The sequence below is a fragment of the Lissotriton vulgaris genome, chromosome 1_2 (assembly GCF_964263255.1).
Source record: "Lissotriton vulgaris chromosome 1_2, aLisVul1.2, whole genome shotgun sequence".
NCBI classification, from domain to species: Eukaryota; Metazoa; Chordata; class Amphibia; order Caudata; family Salamandridae; genus Lissotriton; species Lissotriton vulgaris.
In genome coordinates, this window is record NC_141686.1 from 313581344 (window position 1) to 313593695 (window position 12352).

General features: G+C 47.9%; 1 protein-coding gene across 4 annotated transcripts in view; it reads left to right on the forward strand.

Moving 5' to 3' along the window:
* Positions 1-12352, forward strand: part of LOC147736595 (membrane-spanning 4-domains subfamily A member 4A-like) — a 225483-nt gene that overhangs the window by 172467 nt on the left and 40664 nt on the right. For all 4 annotated transcript variants that reach the window (XM_086953781.1, XM_086953780.1, XM_086953782.1 and 1 more), the window contains one exon: positions 9317-9373. In XM_086953781.1, coding sequence (XP_086809907.1) covers positions 9317-9373 — 57 coding nt within the window. The remainder of the gene's footprint in view (positions 1-9316; positions 9374-12352) is intronic.

Below are 12352 nucleotides of genomic sequence, written 5' to 3' on the forward strand. Positions count from 1 at the left end.
GGACTCGCATGCGCCACTAACCTTAATGCAATGCCCAGCAGGAACGATGGGATGACTGTCCTTGCCACCTCCCACTGCACGTCACCCAACAATGGGACAGACACCGGTGTTAGAGCACGCACAGCCGGAGGCCGCAAGGGGAAAATGACAAGGTGGAGGACTGTGGGTTTCTCTGATCTCTTCAGTTCAATTTCTAGGGTCAGTGGCTTCACTGAGAAGACCTCCCTGGAGGTGGGTGAGAAGAGAGAGAGAGAGAATAATGTGACTCTGTACTGCTTTGAACAGCCCCACTTCCCCTGTGTTCCGGGACTTACCACTGGTAAGAATGGATACTCCGTGGATGAAGGCTACCGCTTCTACGGAAGTCTTTGTAGCTGTCAACAGGTTTCGAAGAGTTACCTCACTCTCCGCTCCAGGATCACGCACGGAAAAGACTCTTCCCCCCTAATATTCTTGACAAGGTACTGCTAGAAGGACCCAAAATACTCCTTTTGGGTGGTAGTCTCGCAGCAACGGCTCTGCAGGCGCAATACCGCCTGATCTCCAAGGATTCCACGATACAACAAAAAAAGAACGATGCAAATTGCACAATCTCCCACTGGGGGTTGAACGGATAACACAAAGGTAACGGAAGAGAGCGAGCCCGCTCTCCTCGATCTGTACAACAAGCGCGGTTCTGTTAAACTCACAGGGACGCGCTGGTCTCCGCTGATCTGACCTCGCTGGCACTTCGTCGTTGCGGCGGGTGTATGATCACTGGCCTCGCTGGCACTTCGTCGTCGCGGCGGGTGTTTGATCACTGGCCTCGCTGGCACTTCGTCGTCGCGGCGGGTGTTGACATAACGGAAGAAATGGCTTGAACATGAATCTCCACGGCAGAACTCTAGATGAACCAACAAACAGGGAACGAACCAGGAACAGGATTGACAAGCCCCGTTTTGATCAAGGGGTGGAGCTTAAATAAGGTCTTCCCATTTTGCCTGATCCCGGCGTCGCTTGGCCTTCTGGGACTGGTAGTTTTTCCTGAGATGACTTACATGACGCTGTCTGCAGCAACCTGCCGTTTTGCCTAGGGCGATCGCTACAGAACCCCCTCTCGAGGACTGCCGTCCCGGCGGTCGACCTGGCTTCCCAGGCTAACGTTCGTGAAAAAGGGCAACCAATTCGGGACAATGTAAGTGATCCGTAGGTTCCCAGGAGCGATCTTCGGGGCCGTAGCCTTCCATTCGACTAGATACTGAACCCGACCCCGTACTACACGGGAGTCCAGAATGGCCCCTACTTCATACTCTTCTTGCCCTTCCACCTCCACAGGGCCAGGGCGCTCTGGCAACCGGACACCAGGTAGACAAGGCCGCAGAAGTGATACATGGAAGACTGGATGTATGGACCAAGACACAGGCAAAGAGAGTTTCATGGCCACAGTGTTGATCACCTCACAGATACCATATGGACCGACATATTTGGGTTTCAATTTGTTCGCACCTTTCAAGTGCAGGTTACGAATAGAGAGCCAAACCTTGTCGCCCACCTAATACTCGGGCTCCCGAGACCTTCGTTTGTCTGTGAATGTTTTCTGGGCATTCTGAGCCGTTCTCAAACTATTCCGTGCCTCTATCAAGATCGCTCGAAGATGAGCATGGTGTTCCTGAATAGCGGGTACGAGGGAATGAACCGGCCACTCAAAGGGAAGCATGTTCGGATGGTATCCGTGCAGACAGAAGAAAGGAGAAACTCCCAAGGTGGAGTGAACTGCATTATTGTATGCGAATTCCGCCAACCATAGAAGAGTGGTCCAATCAGTGGTGTTTTGTAGGGTGAAACAGCGTAGATATTGTTCTAGGGTTTGGTTCAACCGCTCCGTCTTACCATCCGTTTGCGGATGGTAACTGGAAGATAGGCGTGCGTCTATTTGCAGGGTGTTACAGAGAGCTTTCCAGAAATGTGAGGTGAACTGTATACCGCGATCTGTTATCACCACACTTGGTAGTCCATGTAAACGTACAATGTTCTGCAAGAATACCTTCGCTAACTCTCCGGAGGTAGGCAATCCGGGTAGGGAGATGAAGTGTCCCATTTTGGTGAGATGATCGACCACCACTAAAATGACTGTTTGTTTCTCACAGGGAGGCATTTCGACTATAAAATCCATGGACAAAGTATGCCAGGGTTTGGGCGGAATAGGTAAGGGGTGCAACAATCCTGCTGGTTTAGCATGGCTAGATTTTCCTTGCGCACAAACCGCACAGTTCTTTACATAATCCTTCACATCCTTTCGGAGACTGGGCCACCAAAAGGAGCGTTCCACGGTAGCAATCGTTTTGTACTCACCCATGTGTCCTCCCAATACTGAGTCATGGGCCCATTCCATCACTGTCTTTTGCAACTCAAGTCGAGGAATGTATAATGCATGGTGATGATACGCCAATTGATCCTTTTCACAACGATGATTTGGCTCTTCAAGGACCCATGTGGGAATGTCAAGATCAGTGAGGGCTATTTTGACGTCCTCCAGAAAGTCATCAGAGGTGATCAAAGCAATGGATGCCTCGGCGTTCTCAATGCCTTGGAGGATGGAAGGGGTTTCCACTGGTCGCACGGTCTCTTCCTCCCCCAATCGAGAGAGAGCATCTGCCTTGCCATTCCGGGTTCCAGGTCTATAACGGATAACAAAGTCAAAGTCAGAAAAGAAAAGGGTCCACCTCAACTGCCGAGGTGTCAAGGCCTTTGCTGTTTTTAAAAACAGGAGATTGCGGTGATCCGTAATGATTTCCACGGTATGCACGGCCCCCAGGAGGTAATGTCTCCACTCCTCACATGCTCTTTTAATGGCCAGGAGCTCCTTATCAGTGATGGTATAGTTTATTTCACAAGGTGTGAGTTTCGTTGAATAGAACGCCACTGGATGAAGCTGCCCGGTGGTAGGGTGGCGTTGTGACAGTATTCCACCTATCGCATATTGGGAGGCATCCGTTTCGAGAATGAAAGGCAGCTGTGGGTCTGGATGCCGAAGCATAGGAGCTTGCGTGAACTTCTCCTTGAGGGTTTGAAAAGCCTTGTCTGCTTCTTCCCCCCATTGGAACAAAACGTTTTTCCGCAACAGAGCGGTGATCGGATGTATTATTTTGGAAAAATCCTGAACAAAGCGCCGGTAATAATTGGCAAAGCCAAGAAAGCTCTGAACGGATTTGACATTCTGTGGTGTTTTCCAAGTGAGAATAGCCTCAACCTTTTTCATGTCCATCTTAAACCCTTGAGCATCAATCACATAGCCCAGAAACGCCACTTGTCGGACATGGAAAAGGCATTTCTCTAGCTTTGCATATAAAGAATTGCGTTGAAGCCTTTCCAATACTTCCTTGACATGGGTGATGTGCTCTGGGAGAGTGGCAGAATAAACCAGAATGTCATCGATGTAGACTATGCAAAAGGTCTCCAAACACCCCCGCAACACCTCATCCATAAAAAATTGGAAGGCGGCAGGGGCGTTGCATAGTCCAAACGGCATTACCCTATATTCATAGAGGCCGAATTTGGTTCTAAATGCCGTTTTCCACTCATCCCCGGTTTTTACTCGCACCAGATGGTAGGCACCCCGAAGGTCAAGTTTGGTGAAGTACTGAGCTCCCTTAAGCTGGTCCATTAAAACGGGAATCAAGGGCAAAGGATAACGGTTTTTAATTGTCACCCTGTTGATAGCTCGATAATCGATGCATGGACGCAACTCTTCGCAATCCTTCTGGGAATGAAAAACATAGGAGAGGACACGGGGGAAGTGGAATGTCTGATGAACCCAGAGGCCAAGTTGTCGTCGATATAGGTTTTTAGGTACTGTGTCTCCTTTTCGGTTAAGGCATATACTCTGCTGCAGGGGAGATCTGCCCCTGGAACGAGGTCCACGCGGCAATCATATGCCCTATGTGGAGGCAAATGAGTAGCTTTTTTCTTGTCAAACAAGGAAGCGAATTCTTGGTACTCAGATGGTAAGACCGTGGCACAGCAAAACTGGTCAACGGAGCAGGCCCCAGCTATGTAAGAAGCAGGCGAGGGTTCGAAGGAACAGAGGAGAATGTCCGGGTTTTGACAATGTTCGTGACAGTATGTGGACGTCATCCTTACCGTACGAGTCGACCAGCACACTGAGGGGTCATGTAGGGTAAGCCAAGGCATACCTAGAATGAGCCGGAATTGAGGTGCGTCAATAAGGTCGAATTGGATGTATTCGTAATGATTGGCTCCGTATTCCATTAACAATGCCAGGGTATGCTGAGTTACAGGTCATGATGACAGGACTGATCCGTCTACTGCCTTGACCGTCTCGGGCGTTGTTTTCTTCTCGCAGGGGATACCCATTTGCAATGCATAGGCTTGATCAATATAGTTCCCTGTGGCCCCCGAATCCAACAAGGCATCAACCTGAAAAGGGTTCCGATTTATCACCCGTAAAGACACATTGATATTCATGTGTGCAACTGCAGGGTGAAGGGTGTTCGCTACATAAGGAGAGACCGGAGGGGACGGGAGTCTTGGATAAGTGGTCTCCTTCTGATCCAAGACCTTCAGTTTTCCGACGGCTCCTCCATCCTCGCGGTGGCCTGGACTCTAGGAAAGGTGTTCTTACCGGACGTAGAAGCCCGAGCTCGACATTCATTAATAAAATGTCCGCTTTTGCCACAATACATACATAATTTAAGAAGTCTTCGCCGGTCCTTTTCTTCCTTAGTAAGGGGGCCCCGAATTCCTCCAATTTGCATGGGTTCTGGCCCTTCTTGTGGCTTGGCTTTTTCTTCACCCGTTTGTCGAGGTCTGAACAGAGGATATGAATACCTAGCGTCCCCTCTGCTCCGATCCCCTCTCCGTTCCAACAAACGGTGGTCCAGTTGTACGGTTAGATCAATAAGCTCTTCACATGTCGTAGGCAGCTGCACCACCTGTGCTAACACATCCTTCAATTCCCCCCGAAGGCCCTGATAGAACAGGGAGATACGTTTCTGTGCTGGCCAGTCTGTCTCTACTATGAGACGATTGAAGGTGGTGATATAGGATAGTAGATCCTGTGATCCTTGGCGTAAGGTCATTAACTCCCGATCTAATGACAGCATGTGGGACTTTCTGTCAAACAGTTTCCGTAATTCAAGACAGAAGTCGGCAAAATTGTGTAACACGGGATCATTTCTCTCCAATAAGGGAATGGTCCAGCTGGAAGCGTTTCCTCCCATGTAGGACATTACGAAGGCTGTCTTGGATGATTCATCTTGAAAGATTTGGGGTTTACAGAGGAAATGTAGGCGACATTGGTTTAGGAAGGTCTCGAACTTACGGGGGTCTCCGAAAAACCTTTCAGGAGGAGCGAGAGGGATGCCATGGGTCTGTAAGATGTGCACCGTAGGGGCGGCATCTGTGGGTGTGGAAGGGGCTGCAAATGCTCCTCCAGGTTGAAATGACTGAGGTGGGGGCAGGGTTGCAGGCCGAATCAAAGGTTTAGGGCTCGACTCCTTCTGGGCGAGATCTGACATATCTCTGCGCAAGTCTGACACTTCCTTATATAATGCTTGATTCTCGGCACGAGATGTTTGGACCTCGGTTTGTAACTCCGTGAAACTCTCCAACAAAGAGGTAAGGACGGCATTAGTATCCATCGTCCGGGCTGGTTAGCGTTCTTGGGCTTGTCAATCTGTAATGATTGAAAGCAGCGCAAGGACTCGCATGCGCCACTAACCTTAATGCAATGCCCAGCAGGAACGATGGGATGACTGTCCTTGCCACCTCCCACTGCACGTCACCCAACAATGGGACAGACACCGCTGTTAGAGCACGCACAGCCGGAGGCCGCAAGGGGAAAATGACAAGGTGGAGGACTGTGGGTTTCTCTGATCTCTTCAGTTCAATTTCTAGGGTCAGTGGCTTCACTGAGAAGACCTCCCTGGAGGTGGGTGAGAAGAGAGAGAGAGAGAATAATGTGACTCTGTACTGCTTTGAACAGCCCCACTTCCCCTGTGTTCCGGGACTTACCACTGGTAAGAATGGATACTCCGTGGATGAAGGCTACCGCTTCTACGGAAGTCTTTGTAGCTGTCAACAGGTTTCGAAGAGTTACCTCACTCTCCGCTCCAGGATCACGCACGGAAAAGACTCTTCCCCCCTAATATTCTTGACAAGGTACTGCTAGAAGGACCCAAAATACTCCTTTTGGGTGGTAGTCTCGCAGCAACGGCTCTGCAGGCGCAATACCGCCTGATCTCCAAGGATTCCACGATACAACAAAAAAAGAACGATGCAAATTGCACAATCTCCCACTGGGGGTTGAACGGATAACACAAAGGTAACGGAAGAGAGCGAGCCCGCTCTCCTCGATCTGTACAACAAGCGCGGTTCTGTTAAACTCACAGGGACGCGCTGGTCTCCGCTGATCTGACCTCGCTGGCACTTCGTCGTCGCGGCGGGTGTATGATCACTGGCCTCGCTGGCACTTCGTCGTCGCGGCGGGTGTTTGATCACTGGCCTCGCTGGCACTTCGTCGTCGCGCCGGGTGTTGACATAACGGAAGAAATGGCTTGAACATGAATCTCCACGGCAGAACTCTAGATGAACCAACAAACAGGGAACGAACCAGGAACAGGATTGACAAGCCCCGTTTTGATCAAGGGGTGGAGCTTAAATAAGGTCTTCCCATTTTGCCTGATCCCGGCGTCGCTTGGCCTTCTGGGACTGGTAGTTTTTCCTGAGATGACTTACATGACGCTGTCTGCAGCAACCTGCCGTTTTGCCTAGGGCGATCGCTACACTGATTTAGATCTCGGTGGAAGGGTTACTCCATCACAATGGTGACGGATATCCCGTCCTCTGAAATATAAATGCTATTGTATCTTGGGGCCTGATTTAGATCTCGGCGGAAGGGTTACTCCATCACAAAGATGACGGATAACCCACCCAATGAAATATAAATGCTATTGTATCGTAGGGTCTGATTTAGATCTCGGCGGACAGGTTACTCCATCACAACGGTGACGGATATCCCGTCCTCTCAAATATAAATGCTATTGTATCTTAGGGCCTGATTTAAATCTCGGCGGAAGGGTTACTCCATCACAACGGTGACGGATATCCCGTCCTCTGAAATATAAATGCTATTGTATCTTGGGGCCTGATTTAGATCTCGGCGGAAGGGTTACTCCATCACAAAGATGACGGATAACCCACCCAATGAAATATAAATGCTATTGTATCGTAGGGTCTGATTTAGATCTCGGCGGACAGGTTACTCCATCACAACGGTGACGGATATCCCGTCCTCTCAAATATAAATGCTATTGTATCTTAGGGCCTGATTTAAATCTCGGCGGAAGGGTTACTCCATCACAACGGTGACGGATATCCCGTCCTCTGAAATATAAATGCTATTGTATCGTAGGGTCTGATTTAGATCTCGGCGGACAGGTTACTCCATCACAACGGTGACGGATATCCCGTCCTCTCAAATATAAATGCTATTGTATCTTAGGGCCTGATTTAAATCTCGGCGGAAGGGTTACTCCATCACAACGGTGACGGATATCCCGTCCTCTGAAATATAAATGCTAATGTATCTTAGGGCCTGATTTAAATCTCGGCGGAAGGGTTACTCCATCACAACGGTGACGGATATCCCGTCCTCTCAAATATAAATGCTATTGTATCTTAGGGCCTGATTTAAATCTCGGCGGAAGGGTTACTCCATCACAACGGTGACGGATATCCCGTCCTCTGAAATATAAATGCTATTGTATCTTAGGGCCTGATTTAAATCTCGGCGGAAGGGTTACTCCATCACAACGGTGACGGATATCCCGTCTGCTGAAATATAAATGCTATTGTATCCTAGGGCCTGATTTAGATCTCGACGAACGGGTTACTCCATCACAACGGTGACGGATATCCCGTCCTTTGAAGTATAAAAGCTATGGTATCCTAAGGCCTGATTTAGATCTCAGCGGACGGGTTACTCCATCACAACGATGACTGATATCCCGTCCTTTGAAATATATATGATATTGTATCCTAGGGTCTGATTTAGATCTCGGCGGACGAGTTACTCCATCACAACGGTGACGGATATCCCGTCCTTTGAAGTATAAAAGCTATGGTATCCTTGGGCCTGATTTAAATCTCGAAGGACGGGTTACTCCATCACAACAGTGACGGATATCCCGTCCTCTGAAATATAAATGCTATTGTATTCTAGGGCCTGATTTAGATCTCGGCGGACAGGTTACTCCATCACAACGGTGACAGATATCCCGTCCTCTGAAATATAAATGCTTTTGTATCCCAGGGCCTGATTTAGATCTCAGTGGACGGGTTACTCCATCACAACGGTGACGGATATCCCGTCCTCTGAAATATAAATGCTATTGTATCTCAGGGCCTGATTTAGATCTTGGCTGAAGGGTTACTCCATCACAACGGTGACGGATATCCCGTCCTCTGAAATATAAATGCTATTGTATCCTAGAGCCTGATTTAGATCTCGGCGGACGGGTTACCCCATCACAACGGTGACGGATATCCCGTCCTCTGAAATATAAATGCTATTGTATCCCAGGGCCTGATTTAGATCTTGGCGGACGGGTTACTGACGGATATCCCGTCCTCTGACATTTAAATGCTATTGTATCCTAGGGCCTGATTTAGATCTCGTGGATGGGTTACTTGGTCACAACGGTGAGGGATATCCCGTCCTCTGAAATATAAATGCTATTGTATCCACGGGCCTGATTTAGATCTCGTGGATGGGTTACTCGGTCACAACAGTGACGGATAGCCCATCCGCCAAATTATAAATCCCATAGGATATAATGGGATTTATATCTTGGCGGATGAGCTATCTGTCACCGCTGTGACGGAGTAACCCATCTACCGAGATCTTAATCATGCCCGTGGTATTGTGTCCTAAATATTGGAATTAGTCTCATTGGAGTTTGTTTAAAAAAATCTACGTCCCATGGGACAACATTTTGTAAAAAATATTTAGAGCGGAATGCCTGTATCAGATGCTATTTCTATCTTCAATATCCCGACATAAAAGCCCTGCTACTGAGGCACTATCTATTGAACACCAGAATAGATCTGCACTGTATGAAATTCATGAAGGTGCTGGGAACCTTCTGCTATGAATTGCTGTAATCCAGCATTAGTTTGTGTAGTGTCATGAACGTTCATGGTGCCTGCAGTTTGCAAATCATTTTAACATAACACAACAGTAATGCTATAAAATCGAGTGCGCTCTCACACATGAATGAATGAATAACGTGCTGTTCATCTCCTCTTCCATGTACAGTTCCTCATCTCTGGAGTGCTGTCCATTTCAGTGCAGAATAAAATGAATCCCCAACTGGTGAGTATGAATCCTGCCCTTTCACCCCAATGGCAGATCAACAATATAAGTCATATCTCAATTCTTATCAAATGCATTCCTTCCTTCTGGAAGTAGCTACTATAAGCAAATTGTGTCCCACAGCAGTCTGCTACCAGACACTGTATCGCTTCCCATTCTAACTCTTCCTCCAGGTGAGAAACACTGCATCCTTTCCAATTCTAACTCTACCTCCGGATGAGAAACACTGCATCACTTCCCATTCTAACTCTTCCTCCAAGGGAGAAACACTGCATCCTTTCCCATTCTAACTCTACCTATGGATAAGAAACACTGCACCACTTCCCATTCTAACTCTTCCTCCAGGGGAGAAACACTGCATCTTTTCCCATTCTAACCACCTCTGGATGAGAAACACTGCATCCTTTCCCATTCTAACTCTACCTCCGGATGAGAAACACTGCATCACTTCCCATTCTAACTCTTCCTCTAGGTGAGAAACATTGTATCACTTCCCATTCTAACTCTACCTCTAGCTTCGAAACACTGCACCACTTCCCATTCTAACTATACCTCTGGGTGAAAAACACTGCATCACTTGCCATTCCAACTCTACCTTCTGCCGAGAAACACTGCATCACTTCCCATTAGCACTCTACCTCCGGATGAGAAACGTTGCATCAATTCCCCTTCTAACCCTGCCTCCAGCTGAGAAACACTGCTTGAATTCTCTATCCAACTCAGCCTTAGGCTGAGAAACACTGCATCAATCACTTACCATTCCAAATCTACCTCCCGATGAGAAATGCTGCATTACATCCCATTCCCACTCTACCTCCAGTTGAGAAACACTGCATCAACTGCCATTCCAACTCTGCCTCCAGCTGAGAAACACTACACCCTTTCCCATTCTAATTGTAACTCTACCTCCAGCTCACAAACACTGCATCACTTCCCATTCTACTCTACCTCAAGTTGACCAACACTGCATCCCTTCCCATTCCAACTCTACCTCCCGGTAAGAAACGCTGCATCACATCCCATTCCCAATCTACCTCCAACTGAGAAACACTGCTTCAATTTCCATTTCAACTTTGCCTCCAGCTGAGAAACACTGCATCCCATTCTAACCCTGTCTCTGGGTGGAAAACACTGCATCACTTCCTATTTTAACTCCACCTCCAGTTGAGAAACATTGCATCAATTTCCATTCCAACTCTGCCTCCAGCTGAGAAACACTACACCCTTTCCCATTCTAATTGTAACTCTACCTCCAGTTCACAAACACTGCATACTTCCCATTCCAACTCTACCTCCCGGTAAGAAACGCTGCATCACATCCCATTCCCAATCTGCCTCCAACTGAGAAACACTGCATCAATTCCCATTCCAACTCTGCCTCCAGCTGCGAAACACTGCTTCAATTTCCATTTCAACTTTGCCTCCAGCTGAGAAACACTGCATCCCATTCTAACCCTGTCTCTGGGTGGAAAACACTGCACCACTTCCTATTTTAACTCCACCTCCAGCTGAGAAACATTGCATCAATTTTTATTCCAACTCTGCCTCCAGCTGAGAAATACTGGATTAATTCCTATATTAACTCTACCTCCAGCTGAGAAACACTGCATCAATTCCCATTCTAACACTGCCTCCAGCTGAGAAACACTGCTTCAATTCCCGTTCCAACTCTGCCTCCAGCTGGGAAATACTGCATCAGTTCCCGTTCCAACTCTGCCTCCAGCTGGGAAATACTGCATCAGTTCCCATTCCAACTGTTCCTCCTGATGGGAAATGCTGCATCACATCCCATTCCCACTCTACCTCCAGCTGAGAAACACTGCATCAATTCCCATTCCAACTCTGTCTCCGGGTGGAAAACACTGTACCACTTCCTATTTTAACTCTACCTCGAGCTGAGGAAACACTGCATCAATTCCCATTCCAACTCTACCTCTGGATGGATGAAAAGCATTGCATCACTTCCTATTACAGCTCTACCTCCAGCCGAGAGACACTACCTCTAACTGCAACACTATCTTCAACTGCGGTACATATTAAACTTCGAATATAAGATTAACTCAACAGGAAGTCTACAGCAGGCTGCTACGGATTATAGTCCTCCTATTTGCAATAGGGCACAGTCGTAGGAGAGCTTTCCCCCGCTGAATCGTGAGGACGTGGAAGTCTTACTATGTACAGTGAAATCAGGCTCTCCCCGTGACATCATTCCAGCCAAAATTTCTTCTTCACTTTCTAAACAACTTGCTGCACCCATCTGTTCACTTCTTAATCTTTCTATGAGGGAGGGGCATCTCCTCTTGGAATGGAAGGCGGCACAGGTCATCTCTAGTCGCATGAACACTAAGGTCTATATGGAAGACCTCTTCAATTTATGAACCATTTCCTTACAGCCCCTCCTGAGCAAGCTTCTGGAAAACCACATCAATAAACATCTGTCGGACTTTATTGAATCCTCCGGCAGCCTTGATTCTTTGCAATCGGAGTTTAGACCTAAACCGATTCAGAAAAGGGGGTGGTGATGTAAATATTTTTGTCCACCCTAAGCGTGGAAGGGTATTCTCAGATGTGAGACCCTTGCTCATTGCACCATCAGGATTCAAGCAAACCGGGCCGAAGACGGCTGTAATGCCAGAAACCGGTCCCCGGGAGCTTGTTTCCTTCCCAGTGTAAGAATTGGCTTTTGTAGTTTGGTTTGCCCTGTTTCCATCATGCACTGGGACAGGAACAGACTAATTTGCATACAGCCAGGTTCTGAAACTGGGATGGTGCAGTGAGCTAAAAAACGGTGTTGGATCTAGCCCTGATCTCTTGACTGGGTGAGAGCTTTCTGCTTAATTCAGAGACTCTGTCCCTCACCACCCCTTGTTGTAAATATTTTTGTCCACCCTAAGCGTGGAAGGGTATTCTCAGATGTGAGACCCTTGCTCATTGCACCATCAGGATTCAAGCAAACCGGGCCGAAGACGGCTGTAATGC